Below are 11,924 nucleotides of genomic sequence, written 5' to 3'. Positions count from 1 at the left end.
GCATACTTTTAATCTTTGGTGTTACACTTTCGAAACTTGCCTTTTCAAAGTCTGTCGATTTAACCTGAATAAATGCATATTAAGTTCTTAGACGAGCTTAAGCGGCTCTATGGGATCGTGGCAAGAATCTGGCTATTTATTAGAAGGTACAAGGCTATTATTATCCTCGTATTGTTCTTGGTTTACGGGATATATAATTTGAGGTCAGATTCAAGCAAGCGGATCGGTAAGTTAATTAGTCTTACGTACCGCTAATTTAAAATAAATTTTGCACAGCTTCTTTGTCGGGATGGGGTCGTGAGGCGCCCAGAAGTATAGGTGATTACCTGGATCCAACCCAGAATACGGCGCTTATTGTTCCGCGGGATTTCTGTCATAGCAAAGCTCTTCTGACAATAGTAGTATGCTCCTTTGTTCACCACTTCGAACGGCGGCGTGCCATCCGCATGCTTTGGGGCAACTCCACCGACTTCAACTACTCGGCCTTTGTAAAGCTTCATGGCCATCTCAAAGGACGATACCTGGACGTTCTCCCCGGGCGTCTGAAACTGTATAGCGAGTATCTAAGTGGTGAGGGTAACTCCCTTAAGGCCTCTATACGGATCGTTTTCATTCTGGGTCGCAGAAACTTAGCTTCCCTCCGTGAGAATGAGGCGGTTGTCAGAGAGGCGGAGAAGTATAATGATATTATCCAGGAGAACTTCATGGACACCTACAATAACTTGACCATCAAGGCTGTGATGGCACTCAAGCACATCAGCCAGAGTTGTGTAAACACCACAGCCTTCTACTTCAAGTGCGACGACGACACATTCGTCAACGTGCCCAACATTCTGCACTTTCTCCTCGGGGGAACGATTCCTGTGAACGCGGTTACGGCAGGGTTCCATTACGGCAACACGTACGAGGTCACTTCGTGGCGAAAGCGATTGACCGCCCGCAGAGAGATCATGTACGGACGCTTGTACTGCAATGTAGCGCCGATCACCAATAAGTTTAACAAATGGTACGTGCCATCGTACATGTTCCGGGGCGGTGTGTATCCGAGGTACTTGTGCGGATCCGGCTACTTGATGTCCATAGATGTGGTGCCACGTCTGTACAAGGCGTCGCTGGGCACTAGGATTGTGCACTTGGAGGACATGTTTGTGACCGGACTGTGTGCAGAGAAGGCTGGCATCAAGCGAACCGGCCACCCGCTCTTCAGGTCCGCTTATCCCTATGAGGCGGATGCACAGTGCACCCTCAAAGGAAGCTTCACTGTTCACCGTGCAAAGGATTACATCATGTGGGAGGCCTGGTACAAAGTCACTAACTTCAGCGGCAAGTGCCCTCCACCAAAAATGAACTTCCACTTGAAGCTGCGCAAGAGGCAAAAGTGCTAGATTTCAATTAAACGTTAAATAAAGAATTATAGTCGTCATATACTCATTAATTATACCTGTTACTCGTAGAGTAAAAGGGTATACGAGATTCGTTGAAAAGTATGTAACAGGCCCCGCAAATGTACACCGCCAGAAAAGCAGTTCGTCAAGACTCAACAAAGAAATTATAAGACTGAGATTTTAATTACATTGCTTTAATGCTAGTTTTTTTTACAATTTTCACTCGTCTGAGATAAGCTTAGAATTACACATTAATATAAATTTTAATCAATAACCTAAGTACTAGTCAATTTTCAAGCGACTATTGCTCCATACGAATTCTCATTACAAATGAACATTGAGAAGTTAGAAAATTTTGTTTCAAATCCCAAATTTTATCAATGGTTTCGTGGGAGTTTCGGCTTTTGAAGCGGTTCGGAAACATAACAATGAATTGTCGTATGCAATTTCTAATTGTATGTTGTATGCTCATTTTTAAAAATTCGTTGACTGAAACAAGTAGAAAGTCAACCATTGTTTGTTGTTTACTTTGTGCATGTTCAGATGAATTAATTTTATTTGGTTTGTACAAAAGAATTATTTTTAAAAGCTATTAACGAACTTATACGAGCTTCGTGCCCGACTTGAACCGTATATTCTCAAGAATACGCGGTTCAAAAGTTAATATAATAATGATGTGAATATCAAAAACAAAAACAATACCTTAAGCAGAAAACAATAATTTGTTCAATGAGAAACAGATCATAGTATTTACATAAAAAGTGTTGTGCTATTTCTGTCTGCTTTAAATTCCAGTACAAATACTAAATGGCAGGTTTTGAAGTCCACAGCTACGACTCTTCTGCGGCGGGACCTCAAATGATCACCACAAACTAGCCAACAATCTGCGCCGTGGTGGGCTCGTCTGGTGGAGAGTCATTTGCTTCAAGCGTGGATTCGAATTCTGTGTCACCATTTTCGGCGGGGCTGGGTGTTCCGAGATGTACAATTTCAGTTAGCGGCTCCGCCTGGTTCTCATCGTCCTTCAAGAGGATCTCAGGTGGCTCCGTTGTTTCAAGGGGGAGATTTTCAATAAAATCATTTGCATCCAAATCAGTCTCATTATCATTTGTGTTTTCGGAATTGAGGCCGCTGGGACTGCCTAATGCTTTCATCAGCTCCTCCGTAGCTGCACTCAGTTCGATGCCATCCATGGCAATGACTTCGTCTAGAGCGCAATCTAGTAGTTCCTTGGGTGCTTCATCAAGTTCGGTAACATCCATGCTTTCAATGAGTTCTTCTGCGGAAGACTGATCAATTTGATTGGAAGTGTCCAAGGACTCAACTGTGCTTGAGTCGTCTTGGGTCGCATTCATTTCCTGTGCACCTGCGTCCTTAAGCTCTTCGGTATCCTCTTCTGCAGCTTCAAAAGGACCTTTGCCTGGGGCCGTTGGGGAAGCTTTTCCAACACCTTTTGCTAGAACCACTACCTTTTCAGATTTCTCAGACTTCTTTTCTTTTCCCTCCCTGAGAAGCTCCGTTTCGTCGTCTCCAATTAAAGTAGGATTTTCAGAAGACTTTTCAGTATCACCTTGTTCTATTTCGGACCCCCCGTCCGTGCCTTTTAAGCCAGCATCTTTTTCCGACACCAATTCAGCATCTGAACCTTTTTTACAATCGGATTCCTGATCATTTTTTGAGACCTTTCTAGATTCATCCTTACACTCTCCCTTTACAATGTTCTCTTTTGTTAAATGTTGTTCTTTGTCTGCAACTATTTCTAATTCTATTGTTTTATTCTTTTCTGGATCAGTGGATATTGATTTTCCCTTGTCCAATTCTTTGTCTTTTTCTATTAAATGTTCATCCACCGGCAGCTGGTCTTCCGCCATGTGTTTCTCGTTTTCGCCAATTTTGGTTTTTATTGCCGCTTTTAATATATCTCCGATTTTTTCTTTATTCTTGGTTTTTTCATTATCAACCTCACCGTTTTCCTTTGTGTTTTCTTTTTTGGCTGAAGATTCCTTTTCAGAAATGTTCGGATTTTCACTTGGTGCTTCTGCTGGCTCCTGGGTTTCGTTTGTTGTGGCCAATTCCTGCTCCTGTTTCCTGCATTCCTCAACCCATTTGCGCGCCACCTCGAACTCATCCTCAGCTCGCTTCAGCTTGACCATGACCTTCATTTTCAGCTTGGCATCGAATTTCTTCATGTCCTCCATGCGTTGACGTTCCAATTGTAAAAGTGCCGGGTTTGGCTTATTTGTCGTCTTCTTGCGTGGCTGCTTCTTTTGGCCAGGAGAGACGGTCTTGGGCTCACTGGCGCCTTCGTTGACCTCCACTTCCAGCAAGCTGGCCAATATCGTGGAGCTGAATGCAGCCACGTCGATGTCAGCCTGGTTGTTCTCTTGCAGTTCCTTTTTCGGCGCCGCCGATGTCACAGATGTTATCTTCATGATAGCCGCTTGTTGTGGCTGTTGTGTAGCGGTCGAGGTGGAAGGCGTGTCATCTTCGTTGTCCGAATCAATGGTGATGGTGTCCGTTTTGGGCTCCACAATCTCGATTTCGTTATCTTCGTCATCGCTAGCTTGTTTATCTGAAAGGCAAAAGTAAATGTTATTGAAACTCAATAGGTAAGTTCTTAAATATGCAACTTTAAAATTCCTTAAGGACCAATTGAGTTAACAACACTGCCGACAGATTAAAAATGCATTTATATTTTAATATATGGCAAATATTGGCAAATACAGTTTAATTAAACTTAAACTATAATCTCATAGTACAAAAACTTAGCCTAAAAGGTGACTGGAATGTCAAGTCTAAATGTTGAGGAAGCGCATCTCCTCGAGCGGAAAGTTGGACCGCAACTTCTGCAACTTGCGCTCGTTGACCCGCGGATGACGCTCCATCTCGCGTAGGTAGCACTCGTAAGCGAACTTGGCCATCTGCCAGCGGAGCTTGCAGGCCTGAGCGTCCCGCTTGAACCGGGGTAACCGCCTGGCCACTTCCGGCCATAAGCGCTCCCTGGCTCCCACATCGCTGTAGTCAACATGCCGCGGATTCCAAAGTGTGGGATATGCCCGCATGGCCAAAACCAGTTGCTGACAGAACTGCTTGTCATCGGGCATATCTTTTAGGTTTCCAGCGGAGTCTGTCCCGCTCGGGTCACAGTCCTGCAGCGGCTCGAACTCGTCGCGGAGGTCCTGCTCATCGATCTTGTACAGGAAGTACAAGCTGGCCAAGTACTTTGAGTACTTTAGCTCCAGATTCGCAAAGATTCCCTTATCTTTAATACTCTTCAGGCGGAAAGATTTGTACATCTCGTACATTTGCTGCCAACGCTCCACAAGATACTCGCAAGCATAATCTGCAAAAATATATATTTGAAATAAATCAAGAGCCGCTTAGGCTATGGTTATAGATCTTAACATACTGGGCGCAGACTTCCAAAAGTTCTGCCACAGGGACTTTCGGGTTTGCTCGTCAATACTGTTGAATTCGGGATCAGCGGATTTGCGCCATAATACTGGATGGCTTTTAGCGAATGTTATGATGCGTTGATCAATAGGACGCACCTCGAGTGGGCGCATCGGCACTCGGGATCCACATTTTAGGTTGATTTTAACTACTGGTTGCCTATGTGCTTTTTGCTCCATTTTATTCTCTATTACGTCGAGATGCTTGCGCTCGAAGCCGTCGCCGTCATCTTCGCCACAGTCCACAGCTAGCCACTCGCTCCTCGGTCGATCCCTGTTCTCCAGATAGTTTGTGGCCTTATCGAAGTAGCCCTTGAAACGCTTTCCCTGCTTTAAGCGCCGCTCAATCCGAACGTATCGCTTTCTTACGTTCTTCCAGCGCAGCTTAATGTCATCGCCGCGTGGAAAGTGACTGGCAATCACCCGCCACTGCTTATTGGTGACCTCTTTCTTGCCGTAATCGGGATGACGGGTGCACCACAACGAAGGATACTCGCGAAGTAATCGTGTCAACTTTCGATCGTAGGCGTGAGCCTGTTCATTCCGATTCATGCTCTCCTCCGTTCCCAGTTCACCGCACTCCTCGTTGTCCAAGTCATCGTCATCCAAATCATCATCCAACTCATCTGGCTCATCGTAATCAAAATCAGGCGCTTCTTCAGGGTCCTTTCCAGTGTCATCTTGCTGCTGTTCCGGTATCGTTTCTGGCTCCTCGGGCTCATCGATGGGATCACCTTCGGCTCGAACTCCCAGCGGCATCAGCGGAGGCAGTGGTTCGCAGTCTTCGCCATCCTTAAGATTGGCATGCAAACTTTTGCGGTACTCGTAGACCTGGTTGTGAAAACTATTGCAGCCTGTGTTGAAGAGATCCACGTCGTCCAGTTGACCGTAGCACACGTAGTCCACGGCTGCAATAAACGAGAGATATAAAGCGTTAAAATCAAAGGAAAAACTGCTGCTGGGTTCTATTCCATTGCCTGTTCTGGATGGTATTTTGTAAACACATGGACCACGCTTAAATTAACATCTATTCATCGCAGCCAATGAAATGGAACTCGCAGAGTTTTTCATAAACACAGCATACTTACATGCCTTCTTTTCAGTTCATGTTCACCATCCGATTAAAATAAACACACGCGCGAAACGAAAACCGGAAATTATCAATGATCAACGCCCGTCCATGTGTCGAAAATACGCTCCAAAGACAGTAATATGATATTTGGCCTCCAAGTGGTGGAGGCAACTTGTTGTCAACTCCACCTAAAAGCTATTATTTTCCCTTAATCTATCTTAGTTTTACCTTTCTAAATCTATTGTAGATCTTACATATTACCCTATGTCTATATACAAAAATCACTCTTTAAACATAACACATTTCGTAACTCACCAGCAGCTAATTGACCATTCTCCAGACTGTTGGCGTCATTCTTGAAGCCCTTCTCTCGCATGTCCACCAAGCACTTCTCCTGCAAGTTCTTGAACCGGCCAATCGCATATGTCATCAAATAGGACATGTGGATGTACAGCTCCTTGAGTTCCAGATAATTGCGCACCTGGTTGTAGGCGTTTGAGTGGGTAAGAGATACCACTTTGCCGGTGAGGTGAGTGCAGATGTCCATGGCGCTAAAGATTTGCTCCTGCAGCTGCGTCCGTGCCTGTCCCATCGGCGTGTTGGGGAAGGTGTGACGAACCAAGGTTGGACCCTTAGGCGGTGGTGGAGGTGCTGGAGTAATCATGAGAGTTTGACCCCCATTGACGTTGGGCGGAGGACCTTGTATCGGTGGAGGCGCTGGATTGGCGTTTCCAACTCGCACATGCGGAGCCCGCTGCTGCTGGTTCGTCTGCGGGTTATAGATGCCCATGTTAGAACCGTATGTGCTGATATGCAGTGATGGCCTATTAGACGTAACCGGAGCCCGCGGTCGGATAACCACTCCCGGTCCCACTTGGGGAACGACCAAGGCAGGCGGTGCTGGTGGTGTTGGTGCCGGCTGACTGGCCTGGGGTAGCTGACGCTTTACTTGAATTAGTCGACCATTGGGCAGGCGGTAGGAATCCTGTTGTGCAGCGCTATTCAAATCCACTTTGAATCCATTAATTGTGTGAAAGACTGGCCCAGTGGTCTTCACCGAGTTGGGGACTACAGTGCGACGCACTACACCCGATACCCCACCAGGAGCATTTTGGCGGTAGCGGATTCCAGATCCACTGAGCACCAGAGGTGGTGGCAGACTACTACGTGGCGGTGGCACTGAGGAGGAACCAGTTGCGCTTCCATTGCTGCTGCTGTTACTGGAACTTGGTCCCGGTTGGTAGTTTTGCTGGACGGTGACAATCCTTGGAGTGGTTGTGATATTCGCCGCTGGCACCGGCTGACGGCCAGTAGGCTTGGGGGTCACAGAGAGCTGGCAATCCGGCTCCAGCATACTAAGCAAATCCGGTGTGCAGACCACCTCGTCGTTGGAAGCTTTGGAACGTTTGGTTGGCGGTCCCTGAGGAATGGTTTTCGGCAAGGATCCTCGTTTACTTGAGCCCGCTGAGCTGCCCTGGCTGCGCTTGGAGACATTGGACTCCAAGCTCTCCATGGAGTCGGATAAACTGCTGGTTTTCGACTTGGCCAAGCGGCAGCAGTTGCTGTTATCCTTAAGCATTTGGCGTCGGGCCTCCACTTCGGGCAGCTGTAGGGTCTGCAGGGCTCTGCAATTTATAAGACATTAACTTAAGTTGGAGAATGCACTGGGGTGAGATAATTTACATGAAAACAAATAGCATTATATATAAGTATACTATATAAGAGATGAAACCAGATGAAACTGGGGGCACGTGCAACGAAGCCCTACAAACCATCTTAAAACAATAATTAGCATGGAGAAGTACAACTGAAAGACGCACCTTTTCTGCGTCTGAAGATAATTGACCAGCGCCCAGTGCTGGGCGCGCAGAGGCCAAAGGATCTTGGAGGTGCAGCTGAAGCAGTTCCAGTGCTCGTTTTGCTCTATGTCCACGATGACGCCCTTGGAAAGATTCTTCACAATGCACGACTTGCAGAAGACGTACGGACAGGTGGAGCAGCAGTATACCTCGCCACCCTGTCCGCACCAGCGGCAGTACAGCTCAGAGCCATCCTCGCCCTTGGAGAACTCGCCGCTGTTGTAAAAATCGTGGCACTTGACGCAGTGCGTCACCCGCAGTATGGGATGCATCTTGATGTTGCTCTCGGCGGCGGGAGCTGTGCCCAGGTGCAGTTTGCACACAGTGCAGTGCACTCTTCGCTGGTTCACCAGATCCACGTTGGGGTACATCTTCAGGTAGAAGCGGCGTTCCTCGTCCGAAAGCGAGGGGTGCATCTCGAACTTGGAGCCTGCGTTGGGATATGCAAGTTACTGTATTGACCACATGGCTGATGCCCAGTACTCACTCGTAAAATCCGCATCCATTCTGGCCAGTGGCGATGGCGAAGGAGTCGCTACCTTCGTCAGGCCACTTTCGCTCCCCGGAGTACTGCTGCTCATGATTTCTGTTCCGTATCCGGGGGTCTGGATCTAGCGCCCTGCGATGCCCACCAAGTTTCGCACTAAACGCGAAAAATTCACTATTTTCTGCTGCCGCCGCAGAGGAAAGCGGCGCGCTAATCACTTTTATGTTTGGCAACAACAATAACAACAGGGTTGCAAGCGACGCGTGTTTATATTTTTATTAGTTGGGCAAACCGGCAAAAATATTAATGGGATAACTTATACCGATTGCTAAGCAGCAAATCTCGTCGAAAATGTGAAAGAATAGATTTTTTCACCCGAGAATGACAGCTAGCCATTCGGCAAAAAATTCAACATGGCTGCCCCTTCGGCTGGAAGCCGAAGTTGGCTCTATGAAGTGTATATAACTAGTTCGGTCCGATACTCTACAATTTTCTTATGATAACACGTCTAAAATTTTGATCAAAAAGTATATTTCTTACTGATCTTCTTATGCTAAAAATTGAAGTTCAGTAGAAAACTGAAATCCCATTTTATATCAGCGATCTTTAAGTTAAAAACAAAAATAAAATACATTTTAACAAAGCATTTATAAGGTTTTATTGAAATTTTTGTTATCATTTCTAACATTTAAAAGGATGATAAATAAATTTTAGTTTTTAAAGTTTGCTTTCTTAATTTTTAGTCTTTGCAAGCCTTGGCAACCCTATGCTCACTAGTCATCTCTTTTGCGCTCATCGTCCGACCGTAAGAACACGAACACGTTAAGAAAGAGACAACATATATATGGTGCTTTTAGTTAAGAAGTAAAAAGATAACTATTTTTATATATTAATCAATATTTCAGTTTGTTTTAATCTGTCAATGTTTAAATAGAAAGAAAGAAATATTGATGATATCTCCAATATTGCATTTGGCGAACTAGTTCCAAGCAATCGGTATTGGTGTGACCGAAAAAAAAATCGATACTTGATAATTTGATAAATTTCCCTAAACTACAAAATCATGACTTGAACAAATTATCATTAAAACAAGTTTCCAGAACTCAAAACCTTGTCTAGACGCTTGCTTAGAAATATAATAAGTAAGGTGTGGAAAATGTGAGTTTAAACAACTTTTCTAAAGTCAAAAGATCAGTAATGATAAATTGGAAACTTTATTGAACAAGCGAATCAATTTGAATCCTTGTATACAAGTACTGTTAGCTTGTATTTAAGGTTACAACATGTCTTATGAAAGATTTTATGTATAACGGCAAGTTTTGAACAAATATCACCGTAAGCTTCTCAATGCTTGAAACACTCGTACTTTGACCGTTATGTTGTTTGTCACAGGTGGATGATTTTAATATTTATTATTGTTTTAAAGCTTTACGTTGTACTTTCTCATAACTTTTTGTATTTAACATATTTAATAAATTATAGAATATCTGTTTCGATAATCACATCGATAAATCGCATCGAGAACTTAACTTTGTTCCAGCTCTAATATTTAATGTTCACGATATTCCATCTTAACAAAGATGCAGCAATATTAGAATCTGATTGTTATTAAAACAATATAAGTCCTTCTGAAATACTTTTAATCTATACTGAAAGCTAAGTTTATTCACACAATAAACTTTCAGTATTGAGCTTTCAGAGATCGGAAGCACTGACATCTGAAGGATTGTAGGACGTCACATCCAAACAAACGAAAAGTAAGCATATTTACTTTTACCTAAGCATAAGTAAGAACGTTTCCTTCGTTCTGTTTCATCCTGTCCAGAAATTGTGAAGGATTACCGGTGGCCGCAATGGAGAGTGGGTCGGCTGCCAAGACGGGCGATTTCTTCTACGGTTGGGATCTGCTGTACAAGACCGTCCAGGCTGAGGTCGACAAAAAGTCTGACCTGTTGATCGCCCTCGTCCACTTTCTGCTGACCAAGCACTACAATTTTCGTTGCGTTGGCATTGGCGATGATGTTAGTATGATTATGGCCACTCAGATTAGTGAACTCATCTAGATTTCAATAGAAAACTTTGCCGGAGGAGGAGGGCAGTGAGCTGCTGCCGGACAGCTGGAATGATGACGATACGAAGTACTCGCTGCGCTACGTGCACGATAAGATGCTCTACCTGTTGCTGGGCCACATCACCGAGGACGCCCTGCTGATCAACCTGATGGACATCAACACTAAGAAGGTGTCCAACATCTGCGTGGAACCAGAGACCCTGGTGGCTGCGGTCAAAGGCGGCATCACCACCATAATACCAACAGCTTCGGAGATTGTTGAACGCTATCGCAGGGAGCTCCTGGACCCGGTATTCACAGGCAACTCGCGGGAGGTCACCACACAAACGACCACCTCACCACGACCCAGTGGATCGGATCCAGATCCCCTGCGCATCGGCGAGCCCAGGCGTGGCGGGTAAGAACACTTAAATATACTGCGAAACAGGGAAGCTAGATTTTGCTATTTAGAGTATTACGTAGCTAGTGGGTAGTCTGTTATACACTCGTTAATCGATTGCCGTCGCTTAGATCCTTCATTCCAGGTGGATTCGAGCCTCGCCCTTTTGGCTTTCCGGACGTTGGACGCGGGGATCTCGATCCACTAGGTCGCGGTGGTCCTGGTAACCTGTTCGGTTTTCCATCTCGACCAAATATGGGCCCGGGACCTTTGCCCCGCTTCGACCCGTTCAGTCCCCTTAATCCGAATAGGCCGGGACAGGGTGGAATCAATCCAGATCATATGCGCCCACCAGATTGGAATCCCGATTACTACATGTGATCACCAGGAATGCCATGCGTAGTGAGCTATTCAAATCTTTAGTTTATAACCACGAAATAAAAGTTTTCAAAAATTAGGCTGATTGTTTTGAAAGATTATTTTATTACTTTTCATACACAATACAGAATATTTTGATATAAAATAAAAAGATGCAGCCTGTCAGACTTTCAGAAAATACCATGCTTGTATGCGTATTTACTAGAAAAATTTATAGCTAAGAACGTTTTTCAAGTAAATACACTGACAGGCCTGTTGAGTCGACGACTGCGCAAGAAAAATTTACAATAAACTTAAAAGCTTAACTGAACTCGTAATGTAATGGCTATTCATTCATTTCGTACAACAGGGTAAACAAAATTGGCTCAAGTGCGTAATCTCAAAACTGCTAGGGGAAAAGCGCGAAATATCGGTTGCCGTACCACTAAGTATTACAATGGTTTGCGATTGCTCTTGTTGTTTGTTGTTGCTTATGCCTAGCCTAATATTATTTTACCATAATATTTTGCTAAATTAATATAATGTAAATAATATTTCAAGCTGTGTGCAGCCGTTTGACTTAAATTAGCTCTGCACGGAAGGCGTCTCCTCACGCCGGGATGTGCAAGTGGTGTGTTTTGTGCCTGGGCCGCTCAAAATCCGGCTAAAAACCCGCCCAAGTGCGGTGCGGTGCGGTGAACTACGCTCAGTCCCATTCCCCGATGAACATGCGTGGCGTGGGCACGTAGCCGCGCGTTGGCAGCGGTAAATGGCGTCCGTAGATGTGATTGTAGGGTGATTCAACAAGCTCCGAATCTACAAGAAGCACAGAAATCGGTGGTTACAAAACGGGTGCGGGTAC

General features: G+C 45.0%; 3 protein-coding genes across 5 annotated transcripts; 2 read left to right on the top strand and 1 right to left on the bottom strand.

Annotated features, from left to right (window-relative positions):
• The first annotated feature begins 43 nt into the window (after positions 1-43).
• On the top strand, positions 44-1,392 carry LOC122612632 (beta-1,3-galactosyltransferase 1-like). The gene is made up of 2 exons (XM_043786375.1): positions 44-226; positions 277-1,392. Exons 1-2 carry the CDS (start codon positions 73-75, stop codon positions 1,383-1,385), a joined length of 1,263 nt encoding a protein of 420 aa, XP_043642310.1. The 5' UTR covers positions 44-72; the 3' UTR covers positions 1,386-1,392.
• Positions 1,393-1,657: 265 nt separating this feature from the next.
• On the bottom strand, positions 1,658-8,777 carry LOC122613569. Of its 2 annotated transcripts, XM_043787797.1 has the most exons (5): positions 8,256-8,777; positions 7,730-8,198; positions 6,225-7,534; positions 4,795-5,745; positions 4,125-4,728 (listed from the first exon to the last, which is right to left on the bottom strand). In XM_043787797.1, the coding sequence occupies exons 1-5, from the start codon at positions 8,347-8,349 to the stop codon at positions 4,181-4,183; spliced, it is 3,372 nt and encodes a 1,123-aa protein (XP_043643732.1). In that variant the 5' UTR covers positions 8,350-8,777; the 3' UTR covers positions 4,125-4,180. The 2 variants fall into 2 exon arrangements, with proteins under 2 accessions (XP_043643731.1, XP_043643732.1); XM_043787796.1 differs by lacking the exons at positions 4,125-4,728; positions 4,795-5,745 and adding an exon at positions 1,658-3,957 and having other exon boundaries at positions 8,256-8,760.
• A 619-nt stretch (positions 8,778-9,396) lies between these two features.
• On the top strand, positions 9,397-11,162 carry LOC122612684 (proteasome inhibitor PI31 subunit). 2 transcript variants are annotated; one of them, XM_043786455.1, is made up of 5 exons: positions 9,397-9,413; positions 9,941-10,012; positions 10,081-10,276; positions 10,329-10,723; positions 10,837-11,162. In XM_043786455.1, the coding sequence occupies exons 3-5, from the start codon at positions 10,109-10,111 to the stop codon at positions 11,084-11,086; spliced, it is 813 nt and encodes a 270-aa protein (XP_043642390.1). In that variant the 5' UTR covers positions 9,397-9,413; positions 9,941-10,012; positions 10,081-10,108; the 3' UTR covers positions 11,087-11,162. The 2 variants fall into 2 exon arrangements, with proteins under 2 accessions (XP_043642390.1, XP_043642389.1); XM_043786454.1 differs by lacking the exon at positions 9,397-9,413 and having other exon boundaries at positions 9,807-10,012.
• The last annotated feature ends 762 nt before the right edge of the window (positions 11,163-11,924 follow it).

The sequence above is a fragment of the Drosophila teissieri genome, chromosome 2R (genome assembly GCF_016746235.2).
Source record: "Drosophila teissieri strain GT53w chromosome 2R, Prin_Dtei_1.1, whole genome shotgun sequence".
Lineage (NCBI taxonomy): Eukaryota > Metazoa > Arthropoda > Insecta > Diptera > Drosophilidae > Drosophila > Drosophila teissieri.
Note: the sequence above shows the minus strand (reverse complement) of the source record. Positions and strands in the feature narration are given on the sequence as shown.

Coding starts and splice junctions, on each gene's coding strand:
- LOC122612632 (XM_043786375.1), top strand. CDS start 73: ATGCATATTAAGTTCTTAGACGAGCTTAAGCGGCTCTATGGGATCGTG. Junction 227..276: donor AGATTCAAGCAAGCGGATCG/GTAAGTTAATTA, acceptor AATTTTGCACAG/CTTCTTTGTCGGGATGGGGT.
- LOC122613569 (XM_043787796.1), bottom strand. CDS start 8,349: ATGAGCAGCAGTACTCCGGGGAGCGAAAGTGGCCTGACGAAGGTAGCG. Junction 8,199..8,255: donor AATGGATGCGGATTTTACGA/GTGAGTACTGGG, acceptor ATCCCAACGCAG/GCTCCAAGTTCGAGATGCAC. Junction 3,958..6,224: donor GAATGGTCAATTAGCTGCTG/GTGAGTTACGAA, acceptor TTTGCCTTTCAG/ATAAACAAGCTAGCGATGAC.
- LOC122612684 (XM_043786455.1), top strand. CDS start 10,109: ATGGAGAGTGGGTCGGCTGCCAAGACGGGCGATTTCTTCTACGGTTGG. Junction 10,277..10,328: donor GCGTTGGCATTGGCGATGAT/GTTAGTATGATT, acceptor AGATTTCAATAG/AAAACTTTGCCGGAGGAGGA. Junction 10,724..10,836: donor GGCGAGCCCAGGCGTGGCGG/GTAAGAACACTT, acceptor GCCGTCGCTTAG/ATCCTTCATTCCAGGTGGAT.